The 13,343-nt window shown below is 44.8% G+C and overlaps 1 protein-coding gene across 1 annotated transcript in view; it reads left to right on the top strand.

Moving 5' to 3' along the window:
* The first annotated feature begins 659 nt into the window (after window positions 1–659).
* C7PHXorf38 (chromosome 7p CXorf38 homolog) overlaps window positions 660–13,343 on the top strand; it is an 807,084-nt gene continuing 794,400 nt past the window's right edge. The window contains exon 1 of the mRNA XM_069636539.1: window positions 660–1,121. Coding sequence (XP_069492640.1) covers window positions 915–1,121 — 207 coding nt within the window. The 5' untranslated portion in view covers window positions 660–914. The remainder of the gene's footprint in view (window positions 1,122–13,343) is intronic.

Here is a 13,343-nt window from a genome sequence, read left to right on the forward strand (position 1 = left end):
GGCTATGTGTTGATTGGTGGGTTGGTGCACATCATCCTATTGGACGGGGAAGTGTCTGCGTGGGTCCGCCCACGCATTCAGTAATTAAGAAGAAGAAGAAGCCTCCGGTAAAGCAGACTTGTGTCCATGTGCTTATTAATGTGGGCCTGTTCACGAGGGGACCCAGGGCCATATTAACCCTTTAACAGGAAGACGTGAGGAAATGGTCAACAGCAGAAACAGGGGTGTTGGAGAAGAGACTGGGGGAGCAAAAACAGGAACTCGGAACAGACATAATGCAGTGGATTGCCCTAACAGTAACATTGTTTAACCAGGGTACCATAGAGAATGCCCAAACCACACAGGATGAAGCCGAGCCGAATGTGTCGCAAAATGTGAAATAAATGTGGGAAGATTATACTTAGTTGTGGATGGGGGGGTGGAAGTCAAAAGGTTAAGTTTCATTTTGCATTTGCGAAGTATGTGATCATGTATGCCGAAATATTGCAACTGTTATATGTTTTAAAAAATTAATAAAGACATTCTTTTTAAAATTGATCGAAACGGCAAAATCTGAAGAGCTATTGGTGGCCTTTTTACTTTGTAGCCTTGTAGTGTCATTATCTGGGTTGGGCGTGTTTTCGCTTTACTTTTTTATAGATTGGGGTTTGTAGTTTGTGACCAGCAGCGTACAGCCCCGGAGGCAGGAACAGCCCCGCTGTTTGGCTCGCTAGCAGCAGTTTCGTTTTGTGACTGCAGCTCGTCATTGTGCAGGTGTTGGGCTTGTGCTCGCAGACAGCATTGGGTTCCTTCAGCCAGCCATTGTTAGGTTTGTGTGTTATGAAGTGCGAGATTTGTCAGCAGGAAGTGAACAGCAGTTAGGCTGTACTCTGTGTATTCAAAGAAGAAGCCAGCCTTACCTGGCGTCGCTGGTCATGGTGCTGTCCGAGTTGGCGCTGCGCCTGAACAACGCCGATTACAAAAATTGGGTGAAAGCAGGGCACTGCCTGCTGCTGCTCAAGAGCTCCCTCGAGAGTTTCTTGGGCTCGCAGATGAAACTTTTCCACCAGTGTCTCCTCTCGGAGAGCCCAGGCCTGGGGAGGCGGCGCTGCACGGGGCAGTGCCGGGCTCAGGGCAGGCAGGTGAGTCAGTGGCAGCAGCCCACATAAAAAAGAGCAAACAATGCAACACAATACTGCTTTAATTGCCTAAGCTCAAAAGTATAGTTTCTATCGCATACTTGCTAAATTCCATGTTGTACTGATTACATATTCTGTCTTCCTCAGGCTTCCAAATTAGTCCGTCTGCTTGTGTCAGATATCTAGTCTGTGATCGCTCATATTGGTCAGTTTGATAATTTTCTTTTTTTAGGAGGTATTCTGCAACATTGTATGTATGTATGTATCCTCTCTTCAGTACGCTACAACATTTCATTCCAAGTAATTAGCCGATCTTTCCAGTGGAGTATATATAGTGTTCATTAGACGGGGTTTGTAGAAGTTCGTTTTCTGGGTTTTTGCCTGTTGTGTTTTGTCGAGCAATTGGTTTATTTGTTACACAAATTAATATGCTCGAGCTTCTCTTTCTTTGAGATGTATCCAAAACTATATCGATTGACTCTATGTCTGCTAGCGAGGAGTGTCTCCTCAATTATGCTCTGCATGCAGTGTTGGTTGTTTTTCTGTGGATTGAAAGCATCTTTTGCCAGAATAGTAGGTTCATATTTTCTTTTGGTGTCTTTTCCAACTTGACACAGTCTTCCATATGAATGAACCTACTCATGGACTCAAAATGTGTTAGCCATAGTTTTATGGGTGAGCTGAAGGAGATACTGTGTCTGTAATACTTTTTAATGTAGTGCTTTCATGGCTTGTGAGACATGTCATGAGGCACTAAAGACGATTACATGGTACGTACATGCCATTGTATGTTTGTGTGTTTCTTATTGATATATTGTTTACTGCTGTTTCTAGTTTTTTGTGTGGAAGATCATTACTTTCGTTTTTGCTTTGTTAATTTTTATGGGCATTTGGTTGTACATAATATTAAATAAGGTGTAAGGATGATTCGCTCACCACATCCCGTTGGAGCAGAAATGCATCTTGCCCACTCGCCGACCTTTGCTTAATGTAAAACCGGACTTGCAGTCCCACCAAACGCTATATGGCCGCCTGATGTTGCCACGCCCATTTTTAGAGGCGACTTGTAATGTCAGATCGGTTTGGTTTATTGTATGGTAATATTTGTTTTTATTTACTTGTTATATTTATTCCAAAACAAGTCTTGGATTGTGTATTGAAGTTGTATAGAATATAAAAGTAAAATGATTATCTTTGCCATTATGTATTTATCCCCTAGCAAGCTAGCATTGATTGACAGTGAGCCCATTCTCCCACTCAGTAATGATCCCAGTTCACTTTGCCTCTCACCTCCCCTCTAATCACGTGGGCTATGTAGGTGGGGAGGAGCTGTTACGGGCATAGACATGCAGGAGATATTCCATCCTCTTCCTTCTATGGAAAACAAGGATATTAGTACATAACATAGTCTTTGAGATTATCTATGATTTTTGTTGAACGTGTATTTGTCATTTTCATCATACCACGCATTACATAAACATCACCGTCAAGTACTAGATAAGTACTGTTTGCTGTGTTTGCCCTAACCTTCTACTGAATTACTGCAGAGAAGTTCCTTTCAAAATTCGAGGCTGTTCGAACGCTCGCCGTCCTGTAACTCTGTGGATTGCCTGACTTTACAGGAACAAGGTATTTCCGGTCAGGAAGCTCCGCCTCATGGCTTGGTTAACGCCTCTTCCTGGGTCTTCATAAACACACCTACCCGCGCACCGTCAAGTACTAGATAAGTACTGTTTGCTGTGTTTTCCCCAACCTTCTACTGAATTACTGCGGAGAAGTTCCTTTCAAAATTCGAGGCTGTTCGAACGCTCGCCGCCCGGAGAACGTCTCGAGCTGTAACACCGTGATTGCCTGACTTTACAGGAACAAGGTGCGGGTTAATAACTCTTCGCACAATTACTGGGTGCGCACTAGACCCGGAACCAGGGGTGGACTTCACGTTGTGTGTGCCCATTATTGTCTTAGTGTGTCAATTACGCTGCCATTGTGCCAAATTACTTGTTGACAGCTGTGACATTGTGACACTTGTATTGTGTTGTTACGTGATTAATATCACGCTGGAAACTTAAACACACTTTTTTGTGTTTTGTTTAAGGTATTTCCGGTCAGGAAGCTCCGCCTTGTGGCTTGGCTAACGCCTCTTACTGGGTCTTCATAAACACCCCTACCAGCGCACCGCGCATGCGCACCGTCAAATACTAGATAAGAACTGTTTGCTGTTCGCGCTAGGTGGTGGTTCCGTTCTTGACCCATGGGGATTTAGCGTTTGCTTATTCAATAATTTTGAATGCATATACTTTGTGTACCCATTTAAGCGGATGAAATAAGCTTGTGATAATTGAACTCACTAATAGCAGTGCTACAAGGAACGGCTCGAGTGGCGGGCAAAGGAGACTTGGGGCATTATCTTGCTGAGACTTTGTTTTCTATAAGGTGTGTTATTTAGCAAAAATAGTGATTTAACAAGCATTTATTCTAACAGCAGGACTTATTGATTTATAGCTAGGAAAACACATGAGCTAATCTTATGTGACTTTATTGCTGAATACTTAAAACCTAAAACTTTTGCATCTTGGATAAAATAACATGTCCTCCCGGCTACGCAGTGGTCTTAAGGAGACAATAATCATTCCAAAAAAACGAAACATTGACCTAACAATGGCCAAACTAGACTCAATGTATGGACCCTCTAAGGGTATGGCCAATGATCAGGTAAATACACTGAACTTGACTCAAGTTATGCATGATAAGCCCACTATAACCTCTAACACGAGGAGAAGCTTTCTAAGTGTGCCAGATCCCGAGATTAACCACGACTTAGGTAGCTTTGAAGACATCAATACAGGCCCACCCTCTGATATCTCGATCTTAGCACCTGCAGTACTAATGGAGCCAGAAAAACGTATGATCCTCTCTGATGGCCCATCAACGCCAGTCACAGTACGTCCAATTGGTAAACATAAAGTACACATTCATCGTGATGTTCCACGTATACCAGTACTAGAAACTGACGCACCCTATGTTGACCCAGAAACCTCACCTAACAAACAGGTGACAGTTGACTCATATAATGAAGAGTCGGCCCAAATTAAAGAGGGGGGTAATATGCTCATCTCCTGAATCTCAACATTTCACTCTACCTAGATCTCTGAATGTTGAGACCAATTTGAACTTTCAACAAAAGCCAACCTTCGAGGTTGAGGATCTCCAAATCTTTGAACCATCATATCCCGTAATGTCCAGGATTTTGAATCTCCTTGACAAAGGGCATGATTATACCCATTATGAGCTCCGTGATATAAAAACAGCACTTCTTGATATTTCCTCAAAACTTAATAAACTGGAGGGTTACATATTTGCTGATAACTACAAAAAACAAAAAGGTTGTCACTCTCCAAATATTCCTCTTATGATCATTGTGACAACCGCATCACAAACGGAGAGCGAACCAACCGAGACTCGGGACATTCCAAAAAAGAATGTGAGTAGTCCAATTTATGGATTTCCCTCGACTTGCGCTCAGACTCTCAATGCATCAAGAAACGTAGAATGTATCCAAATCTATACGCATGCACAGTTATGCCAAATGGTAGCTGATCATGAAGAAAAAATAGATTAGATACTTTTCTTTAACCAGCCAAATGATTTGGAATCTTCAATGAAAGATTCGAACAAAGAGCTTGCTGTAACTCCTGACAGTCCATCTGAATTAATTGAAATAATAAACAGAGTACGAAGGCAGGCGCAAACTTGGACCCCCCACAACTAAAGGAGTCCTCTGATCATGGAGGCCAAAAACAATTAATTTCACGCAAACAAAAAAGATTGCACGTATGTGCAATCAATAGATTGAATTTACGTAATGCGAAATCACTGGAAACACAAGAAAAAAATCAAAACCAAAAAAAAAAAACCAAAAACAACAAACTAATGCTGAGCAAAAAGCTAATGGCAAATTGCTACTAACTGAGACAAAAACCAAAATCTCCCCTGCCCAGCTAAACATCGATTTGGGGATTAATGTGGAGGAGCTTTCACTTGAAAGTCAACTAGCTTTACAGCTACAATCAAACTTGGCCGCTGCTAATGAAAAAAGCAGATGTCGGCGATAGAAAAATCAGTTATGGATAAACAAAAAGAATTTTCAGCTTCATTATCCTCTTCACAACAATCTCTGCTCTCAGCATTCTAGAAACCAATTCCTAATAAAAAAAACTACTGAACAAGCAAATCTAGATCAGAAAGTTCCATTGGAGCACGCGAGTCGGGTAGTGAAATTCCAGGAGGAACCTTGTTCAACTCAATTTAGTCGCAGAGTCAGAATGTAAAATTAACACGCTGGACTCTGCTGACCAACGACATGAGCCATTACAAAAATTAGTTTGAGTGTATCCTGAAAACAATTAGATTTTAAAGAGCATGGAGGTTCTTGCTCTTTCCTCAAATGACATGAAACCTCTATCTCAAGGAAATGTGCCTGTTCAAAAATTTGAGGATGAACCCATGATCAAAGAATCCCACATAACGGTGGAAACTATGGATCAATCTATGCATGATCTACCCACATCAAGTATTCTGGTTTGGATTAGTGCAACGGAAATAAATGGAGATCAAGATCTAAATAGATCATTCATGTTGCAGACCTTTAAAAAGATTCCAGCCTTAAGAACTCTGGTATCTAGTGATATTATTTGGATTACGCTTCCATCTATAAGAAATCATAGGATGGTATTTGAACTGCAATCCCCAATAATTGTGGAACTAATATGGAATCATAGAAGAAAGCTAAAAACGTTAGGATTATCTATTACCCAAATCCAAACGATTGAAGAAGCAAAAATCTTCAACGAAACTGCTCTGCCCATTGTATTGAAGACAAATAACCAATTAACACCACCTAATAGTTTCCATTCTTCGGAGGCTGCAGTTCTGACTCAATTGGTTGCAATTTCTGCTGTCTCCAAAGATTGGACTTGGTTATCAGTCTTATTGGGGTCTCAAAAGGACTCAATAAAAAATGAACACTCATAGTAGCAAAGAGCTCCTACGAGTAATGTCATGAAACTCATGCGGAGCAAAAAAATCTAAAAATGTGTGCAGCTATTTATGCCCCTCACGAAATTGTAGACATAGTGTTATGTCAAGAAACAATGGCTGTTAAGCAATTAGAAATTACCGGATTTGTTGCGTATTCCACTCTTGCTACGCGATCTTCAAAAGGCAGACCATCGGGTGGAATCACCATTTTAGTAAACACTGTGCTAGCTTCCACTCTGGTACTGACATGGTCAACGTATTCCTTTATGGCAATTTTAATTGACTTAGGAATATGTAAAACAAACTATGTATTAATAGTTTCATTGTATTACAATCTTCTAGTTACCGCAATATCTAAATTGTTTAATGAGCTTGATATTCTGTTTGACAAGGTCTTTTGTAAATGGCCTAATGTAAAAGTAATCTTGGGGGATGACTTTAATTCTAATTGTCTTCAAGTTCCCCTTACTGAATTGAAAACATTGCTCCAAAATCAATCATTGATGAATAGAAAAAGAGGTATACTCTTTCAGCTCTTCTTCGAGCGTTGGAATATGGTTTTACTTCCCTTTCTCTCAAAAGAGAATCCATATACATGGTCTCGCAATAACAGAAAATCATGCATTGGCTATATTGCAGTATCAGTGGAATTCTCCTCAAGTTGTACGGGAGTAGATACTGCTATGATTCAATTAAGTGATCATTGTATTCTATACTCAGAAATTCAGCTAATTATCACAACCTTGGTACACGATCCACTTAGTACATTTATCTTGGCAGATCGTCCAGGTGCATCATTAAGATGGAATGTGAAAACGTGCAGTAAGCTAAATTCAATTATTAAAATGCTAGCGCTGAACTGCATGAATTGTAGTGGCATAACCACTAAAGGGGCGATAAAAGCACTACAAAATGCAACCATCATTACAACAGCACTTATTTACTTGGTCTTGCTTAAATCAAAAGAACAACCACAGGCTGCTGTTGTTGATTCACTTGCCATGAGAATTAAAATTCTGAAAAAACAAAAAAATGACAATAATAATAATAATAATAATTTGGCATTTATATAGCACTACGAACCCTCAGGTATCTGAGCGCTGCTTACGGTGTGTGGTGCTCATTTATCGACCTCGGAAGGATGAAAGGCTGAGTTTGGCCCTGCCGGGATTCGAACCTGCATTAGCAAGCTCTGCACAGATGTCAAAGCGAGCACTCCACTCGCTGTGCCACTTGACCGGCAATATTGTGCACTTATCCAAAATGAGATTACCTAATTTATGAATACCAAATTATTTATGAATACCAAATTATAAAAAGGAAAGTAATTAACAAATACTACAATAAAATACTACAATAATACAAAAAACGATAGAATTTATCTTCATCACTCTACAAATCAAAAAATGATCGCATCACTGTGTGCTAATGACAGGCAATCTACTTGGGCACTCTTAAGGGGTAATGAAGATTCAAGAAAGGTTGATCTTCTAACATCAGTGCAGAAACATAGACCCAATTCTTAAAGGATAAATTTGCATTACATGAAAGATTTGTGGAAGTATCAGCTAAAGTGAATCATTATTCAGTAAATGAATTTAAGTGTTGGTCTCTAGAGGATATTACATGGGCCTTTGGAAAGCTAAACAAATCAGGAGCACCCGGCCCGGATTGTATTCCTCCGTGTGTAATTAAAGAAAATGCAATTATGGGCCCCGATGCTGAAACTTCAATTTGATGAAATCATTCAATCGCCTTGTATTCCACCTTCATGGTAGCAATCTGTCATAGTTCCCATACATAAGAAAGGTGCCAGAACAAATCCTGGTAATTTTCGTCCCATTGCATTGATTGATGCGAGTGCAAAGACCTTTGCTGTTTTACTACTACAGCAACTAAAAGAGATTGTAAAGCGTCTTGACATTCTTTCACTATTCCAGATTGGCTTTCGGGCCAGAATGGGAACTTCGTTGAATGCAACTGTTTTAGCACACTTAATTGCTCAAACGAAAATCCCAACTACGGGTGCCCTATATATGGCATCCGTTGACTTATCCGCAGCATTTGATTGCGTGATTAGGAACTTACTTTGGGAAAAACTTGATGCAAAGGGGATACCGCATTGCCTAATTGAGATCTTGGCTAAATTACTCCAAGGCACTTCATAGTTGGTGCGTATCAACAAATCTGGCTCAACAACAAAGCCTATTCCAACTGAGGTGGGGGTTAAACCTGAGTTCAACTTGGCGGCTACCCGGTTTAATCTCTACCTTGCTGATATCGAGCAAATTTGGAAAACAGAGATCACCTATCGTGCAAGATTGGGACATTTGCGGATTCAATGGATTGCATTTGCGGATGATGTGCTAATCTTTGATCGTACACCATATGGCTTACAAAAAAAGCTTGCAATATTTGCCGAATACTTGTATAAACATAATTTAACATGTAATGTAGAGAAATCAAGTATCTTCATATTAAAAAACATGAAAAAGAGAATCTCTACAATGAAATGGTCCATAAACTCTATTCCAATGCCTATTAACCTGAACATGAGATACTTGGGATATGATGTGATAGCCAATTTTTTCTTGAAGGAGACTATTAAACCTAGACACAAAAAAAAGCTTTTTTGATGACACAGATGCGTATCGTATTCATGAAATATTGCAAATTTTCAATAGTACCACTCTTGCAATTTTATATGTTGAAAGTAGAAGCCGTTTTATTGTATGGGCTTGATTTATGTTTGTGTAACATTGACACGATCCTTGCCAAATCCAAGGTCAATTATGGAAATCTACACTGAGATTACTGAACTCCCTACCAAATTGTATATTGCGACAGGAGCTATGTATCTCAGCACTATCAGCGAGATTACATTAGCGACAGCTAACGAACTATGGAAAAATGTTGTTCCCACCGCACCAATCCGCTCTACTGGGAATTCTTAATTATGATTAAGAATCAAGCGCCTGACTGCGCATGCGCGCGTGACGCATGCAGACCTAATCATCTCTGCTCCTGGCGGCCGCTACAATTATCCTGCAATAACTTCCCTCATTGTGTAATAATCCCACCCCAGCTGCAGTCTGCGGGCTTTGGATGTAGCGGAGAAGCAGTGCCCGCAACCCTGAGGAAAAACGGAGCAGGAGACACGAGATTCTGCCCGAATCCTGCAGACGGACGAGCCGCGGTCGTTGAGGCACAGCCGCAGCGCCCACCCCCCTCCACAACACGGCGAACATGGGGAATCCTCTTCGAGAAGGCGTGCCGGCATACAGGGCCAACCCGCCTCCAAGACCCAGCGGCGCCCTACAGACACCACCGGAGACCCACTGCGGTCTCCTTCATTGGCCCGGCACTGGAGAGCCTACGGTGGGCGTGACGCAAAGCAGCCGCAATTGGAGCCATTCATTACGGCACCTCTCCTGGCCTCGTCGGCGCTGTGGACGGGCGGAGTTCTGTAACTCAGAGGCCCGCCTGCATATCTGCCCGCGGATCGGGCCCACACTGTCTGCCCTCTTCCCCCCCCCCCCCATCAGCGAGACGGCAGCGCCCGGGGTCGAGCTGCAGCAGGACAAGGAGGACCGTGTGCTGCGCTCCCCGCGGATTGAAAATACGCTGCCGACAGACTCATTTATAATAAGGTACGTGTGCAGGCAGCGTGGGGGTTTAACCCTGTCTCCCCCTCAAGGCCCCCCGATACAGCTCAAACCTGCTGCGTAGACCACGCAACCAACGGACCATAAGGGACAGAGAAAGTGACTGGCCAGCAGCATACCAGTGCATGAAACACCGGCACCCCCAATGAGACCTAGGCGCAGTGGCCCTGAGTGCGAGTGAGGGAGTGAGAGACACTTATCTGCGCATCTGTTTGGACCACCCCCCCGTGCACGGGGGACCCTTGGAATTTCTCCCCCCCACACACCTGCTGAGCAGCGACTGCAATCCAGGGGGAAACGTGCCAGAACAACCCTCGTGGGGACCTGCTACGAGCTCTTCCCAGCGCAGGATTTGCCTTCCACTCCACTCATGCCCAATGGCCCAGGAAAAGAGACCAATACCCACAGAGGCCACGCTCTTCTGTTCTTGGCGCAGCCCTCGCACGGACACACGACGGGCCCCTGCGTTGCTTCTACACGCCCGCCTGGCTCACGCTAGCCCTTTCCCAAACTCTACATTCATCCCTTGGTTGACAACGTGAAGCACCCGGACCCCCATCATACGGGGCTGATCAACCACAGCATGGGAAAAGAAAAGTCTAAGCGGCAAACTCTACAAAGCAAAATGGACCTCTACACTTTGGGGACTCCTCCCGCCGCGAAACTCAGCCCCCAGAAGAAGGGGCCAGCGACGAGCCCCATGACCCCCACCAGTCTCCTTGACGGACCTCATGAGAGCGATTGGGAACATCATTGGAACTCAAAATAGGTGGCCTATCCACTGAGGTGTCCCTTATACGCCAGGACCACCGCAACCTGTCGGCCAGGGTTGGTGAGGCGGAACAAAGAGTTTCGGACACAGAAGACGCTGTGCACCGACTGGAGCAACAACTCACTGTGATTACCCAAAAAGTTGCTCAACTGGAATACCGTGCTGAGGACAGTGAGGGGAGAGCACGGTACAATAACCTCAGGATCCTCGGGATACCGGAGAAGGAGGAAGGCCCCAGCGCTGAACTTTTCCTTGAAGATTGGCTTGCTCATGTCTTTGCCCCCAAAAAATTGTCCAAATTCTTCTCCATAGAAAGAGCACACAGAGTCCCCACCGGCCAACCTACCCCGGGCGCCCTGCCTAGAACGATAATCGCACGCCTGCTGAATTACTGCGACCAAGATGCGATCCTACAAATGGCAAGGGCCTCTGGCCCGATCACATATAACGGCTACAGGGTCGGGTTCTACCCCGATTACACCAAGGAAGTCCAAAAGGCCCGCCAATCATTTGACTCGGTCAAGAGGAAACTCCAGTCGCTCTCTATCAAATATGCCTTAATCTTCCCGGCATCGCTCAAAGTCCACTATGAGGGCACCACTCATCTATTCTACAATCCCAAAGATGCATGGGACTGGCTTGAAACCCAAGTTCTCACGGATTTCAGAGTGAGGCGCACACCACCGGACCGCCCATATAGAGGCCCTGGTCCGGGCGGCCCTCGTCCCCTCGATCTCCGACCAATGCAGACGACGACAAGACAGGGACCCCCACACAATATGGGGACTAATCTGCAACATAATTACATGGGAGCGCTCACCTAGTGGCAGCCGCTCCTAATGCGGCGCAGGCGCTATCACAGTCCGGGTTATCCCGAGGAAGTTTACCGAGTTATAAGTTTAATGTTGGGGGCGGGGGGGGAAGTACAGGATGGGGGGAGTTTTGGGAATCTAAGGAAACAGAATCATGGGACAGGAAAGCTCGAAGCTGACAAATGCTGGCAAGGAAATCAAGCAATGTCTATGGCCAGGACCGTTGACGCAATTATCATCCAGTCAGCAGGCACACCACTACGAGGCGACCCCCGGACGCCTCCCCTGAAAGGAAATCGCTACACGCCTCTGGAAAACGCACAACTGCCACTGATCCTTCCAGATGCCCCAACAAGAGACTCACGCAGATAGAAGGAACTCCAACAAGGTAACCATACTGTCCTGGAATGTTAACGGCCTCGACTCCAGCATAAAGCGAAGATTGGTGCTCCAGTACCTTACCCGGCACTCGCCAGACATTGCCCTCCTAAATGAAACATACTTGATAGGCACGAGCACCAACTTTTTCAAAAGATCCAACTACTCGCATACCTACTATGCCGGATTCATGAAAGGTGCCAGGGGCACCATGATACTCGTCCACAAGTGAGTCCCCCTGCAGGTTAGGAAGGTCAAAGCTGACCTCTGTGGCTGCTATGTACTGATACTTGCTGACATCTGGGGCGAGAAATGGGGCCTGGCAGCAATCTATGCCCCTCCCCCCCACGCTTACGAAAGAACTGCTCTCTGAATTACGGAGTTTGCTCCTGGAAGAAGATGCCGATATATGGGTGATTGGTGGGGACTTCAAGGAAGTGATGGACACCGCAGTCGATAGATCTCATAGGAGATCTGGAAGCCGCCCCGCCTCCACACCACTCGCCATGTTCGCCGAAGCCCTGGGGCTGACGTACACATGGCGCTCACTTCATAACGACAAGGCTGGTTTTTCCTTTTTTTCGGGCGTCCACAAATTGCTCTCCAGGATTGATTATGCCTTTATCCCCCGCAGCATAAATCAGACTTCTCGATGCTGAATTCCTCGCAAGGGGAATCTCGGACCACTCTCTGCTCCTTCTAACTATGAAGAATTCCTGCCGACATCCAGATCGTAACTGCCGCCTGAACACATACCAACTACGTCTTCCTGAAATTGTGGGGGAGCTGGAAAAAAAGACAACAGAATATTTCGAACTCAACGAAGGCTCAGTGGACTACCCAATCTCGATCTGGGAGGCGTACAAGACTGTCCTCCGGGGGGAGCTATCTCGGCAGTTTCCGCCCACCAACAACAAGTCCAAAAGATCAGAGAAGTAGAAGCACAAGTCTTGGAGTGTGAACGGCAAATCCTAGAACACAGCAACCAAGAGGCAAAAGAGGCGCTGTGCACAGCACAAGACACCCTTAGCAACCTGTCTCTAGATAATGCATGAACAGCCCATTAACTAGTCCGGAGCCAAATTTATGAACGGGGTGACAAAGCAAATAAGACCCTGGCCTGGTTAGAGAGACGCGAACAAAGCAGGGGACACGTATGGGCCATTAAATCTCCGGATGAAACACTGCTGACAGATGACTCTGACATTGTTGAAGCATTCGCCGCCTACTACAAAAATCTCTATACCCCACCCACTGGGAGCTTGCCAGTTGAACCCTCACGCTACCTTGACCGGATTGAGATCCCAAAACTCTCACAGCGCCAATCGGATCGCCTGAACACTGAAATCACTGACACCGAGGTGCAAGAGGCGCTTGCACAGCTCCAACCCGGGAAAACTCTGGGTCCCAATGGGTTCCCAACAGAAACATGGAAATACCTCGGTGGCACACTATCTACCCACATGCACCGCATGTTCCTACGTAGCAAAGAACTAGGAGCACTCCCCCCAGACCTCAGGAAGGCATGCATAGTAGTCATACACAAGCCTGGGAAACCCCC

Source organism: Ambystoma mexicanum, chromosome 7p (assembly GCF_040938575.1).
Source record: "Ambystoma mexicanum isolate Mex_15411 chromosome 7p, UKY_AmexF1_1, whole genome shotgun sequence".
NCBI lineage: Eukaryota > Metazoa > Chordata > Amphibia > Caudata > Ambystomatidae > Ambystoma > Ambystoma mexicanum.